Source organism: Notothenia coriiceps, unplaced genomic scaffold (assembly GCF_000735185.1).
Source record: "Notothenia coriiceps isolate Sejong01 unplaced genomic scaffold, NC01 NC01_scaffold00037026, whole genome shotgun sequence".
Lineage (NCBI taxonomy): Eukaryota > Metazoa > Chordata > Actinopteri > Perciformes > Nototheniidae > Notothenia > Notothenia coriiceps.
Window position 1 is genome coordinate 4,333 of NW_011369727.1, and position 2,959 is coordinate 7,291.

The 2,959-nt window shown below is 40.3% G+C and overlaps 1 protein-coding gene across 1 annotated transcript in view; it reads right to left on the reverse strand.

The window, feature by feature from the left end:
* LOC104964286 (tyrosine-protein kinase CSK-like) overlaps nucleotides 1-2,881 on the reverse strand; it is a gene marked incomplete at its 5' end in the record, with an annotated part of 7,213 nt that extends 4,332 nt beyond the window's left edge. The window contains 2 exons of the mRNA XM_010793028.1: nucleotides 698-893; nucleotides 2,808-2,881. Coding sequence (XP_010791330.1) covers nucleotides 698-893; nucleotides 2,808-2,881 — 270 coding nt within the window. The remainder of the gene's footprint in view (nucleotides 1-697; nucleotides 894-2,807) is intronic.
* Nucleotides 2,882-2,959: the final 78 nt, after the last annotated feature.

A 2,959-nucleotide genomic window follows, 5' to 3' on the forward strand; every position in this document is an offset into this window, starting at 1 on the left:
ATCTGAGTTCATCTTGTGTTTTCCCTTGGATACACACCATAATAAATATTCAGGAGTAATCTAGACCTAGTTGTCCAGGACATGTGCAGTTTAGATGCTCAGCCATGTGCTATTTTTTGTTTTTCTTGCTTGATATAATTCAACTTCAGCAAAAAATGTAAATCTTTAAAGTCTGTTTGACGGGCTGTTTGGAGCAAGGCCTCACAAGCTGCAGAGATAAAGATCAATGAGGGTAGGTCTCTGAACGTTGGCAGAAGAAAACTGATCGCATCTGTTAAAAATCAGTATCAGTTAAAAAGTACGATGTATTAAGACTTCTTTCACAGCTTTTCCTGACAGGGAAACTGAAGTTAGAGTCTTAGTACTGAGTCAGAGCCTCCATGCTAAAGAAAACTGTCGTTTGACCTCGCAGAACACGGCAGGTTCTCTCCGTGTCTCTTACTGACCCGGAATCAGCACTTTAGTAACAGGCTGAAATAGAGGGGGATGAGGCTAGAATGCATGATCTGTTTGGTCTTTTGAGCAAAACACTTCATAGACATGTTTTTATATATATTTGTATAATAATATATGCCTAAAAACTGTATAATAGGAGACCTTTAAGACCTCCTACTTACTTACGCTGCTTCCCAAGTAAAACTAAGTCAAAACAATCACCCGGAAAGCACCAGCACATTACCCCGGGCGTGTGTCTCACCTTCTCCCTGATGGCTTCGGGGGAGGTCCACTTGACGGGCAGCTTTCCGGTGTCCTGGATGGACGACGCCTCCTTGGTGAGGCCGAAGTCGCTGACTTTAGCGATGTTGTCGTCAGAAACCAGAACGTTTCGAGCCGCCAGGTCTCTGTGCACGAAGTTGTTGTTCTCCAGATACTCCATGGCCTCACACACATCACTGAAGAGACAGAGGGGAGGGGGGGGAAGATTATAAGAGTTAGAAAACTCTCCCTGGTCCCCGGTTTGAGCTTCAATCTCAGGATCCATGTATCTGTGATCCTCTCCAGAATGGAAGTAGTCATCACATACAGAGCATCAACTAGTTCCTGAACAGTGTCCTTCACATGCTGATATCCAAGAGAGGGAGTTACACAGTCACAAGATGGAGGAATACCGGGTCTTCTAGGTAATCATACTTCCTGTCATGAACAAAATACTGACTTTTTACTCAAAATGTTGGGTTTTTTTCTTCTCAAAAGACTTTATTTCTTTCAAAATTCTTGCTTTCCACCCAAAATCCTGATTTTTTTCTCCAAATCTTTAAATTATTTCAAAGAAAATCGTAAAATTCGGACTTTTCTCAAAAGTCTGCCTTTTTCTGAATACATCCACGGCGTGAGCTTGAATCTCAGGATCCATGTATTTATCATCCTCTCATATCAAAATGAGCCTCATGAACTGAGTTTTAAACATCAGCATATCCGGTCACTACCTGCTAACCGAAACTCTGCTTAACAATTCTTCTTCTTATTATTATTGGAACATGACCGGTAAGTTTCGAATTTGTCCAATTATTTCCGGACACTTGACCGGCAAGAAAAAACCCTAGCGGAAGCCCTGATGTGTTTATAGAAAATGCACAAACAATTATTTTATTTAAATGTGTTAATTTGAATAACTTGATGCACTACTGTTAACCTATAATAATATATGATAATGTGTGTCGATTTATATTTTGTAATATCATAAATATGCAAAGTAACTTGATGTGTAAAATAAATGTTGTGGGGTAAAAGTATAAAGTGAAAATACTCAGGTACAAGTACCTCCATTGTTTACTTAGTTAGCTCAAGGAGAATAAGAAACAGGCTGAATATGAATCTCTTTATCCTCTCCTTGCTTCAGGGTGCAAATCCAACCCCTTGCTCATCTCTAATGCTCATTCGAGATGAACACACTGGAAGTGAATCATGAAGTATTTCCTTTTCTGCCTGCATGACCCGAGTGTTTCCACTTATGAACCGGCTGCTGAGTTACAGCGTGTAGAAATCAAGACTTTAAAAGCATCCATTTAGAGTTCAGCTGTAAACAAAGCTCTCTTTCATTCTGGCTCTGAGCAGCAGATCCATGTGACTCATGTTTGTCTTTTCTGAAAATGTAATCGTCTCGTTGGCAGCGATGTGAGTATGATAGAAATGTACAGTATAGATCCACAGCACATAGAAACTGCAGGAAGCTAACCTGCATATGTTGCACAATCAGCATTAGATGTGTTAATAAGCATTGAATATCAAAGAGTGGTTTTGGGGATGCTGGATCCTTTTCTGTCATTTTCAGGATCAAAAATGTCAGTTTTAACCATATCTGTACTCTCTGTCGGTGGATATAGAGAGCACAAGATGAACATTATTACCTCTAATGTGGACAATTCTTTATTAACACTATAAATAAGCAATGTGTCCAATTCAAATGAGTCGACTAAATCTTCAAAAGCGACCCAAAATGCATCGAAATCCGCCCAGAGAGAGTAAAACTATTGTCCACATACTGCAGTGTATAATGCTAATCAACTAGACTTGTGCTAATTGTGCACATTCCCCAAAGTACGCACGTTAGCATCCGGTAGTTTCTATGAGCTGGAGACCCTTAGTACACATTTATAACACAAAACTTTGCAGTACTCAACATTCACAACGCGACTAGATAATAATGATACAGATTTGTATAGCTCTTTCCCTAATGCTCAAAGACGCAGTACAAAGAAAACTAAAAACATAAACAGCAGTCTGAGTTTGAGAGCTAGAGTGAAATGAGTCTGTCTGTAATAAGAAGATGAAGAGCGATGATGATGATGATGATGATGAAGACTCACAGAGAGAACTTGAGTAAGCAGTCTCCCCCGAGCACGGTCCTTCCTCTGGAGCGCAGGTAGTCCACTAAACTGCCCTGTGGGGAACAAACAGGTGACACAACGATCAACAAACATTCATACGAGGAAAGGTCCGTTTCTTGGCAAACATCCCC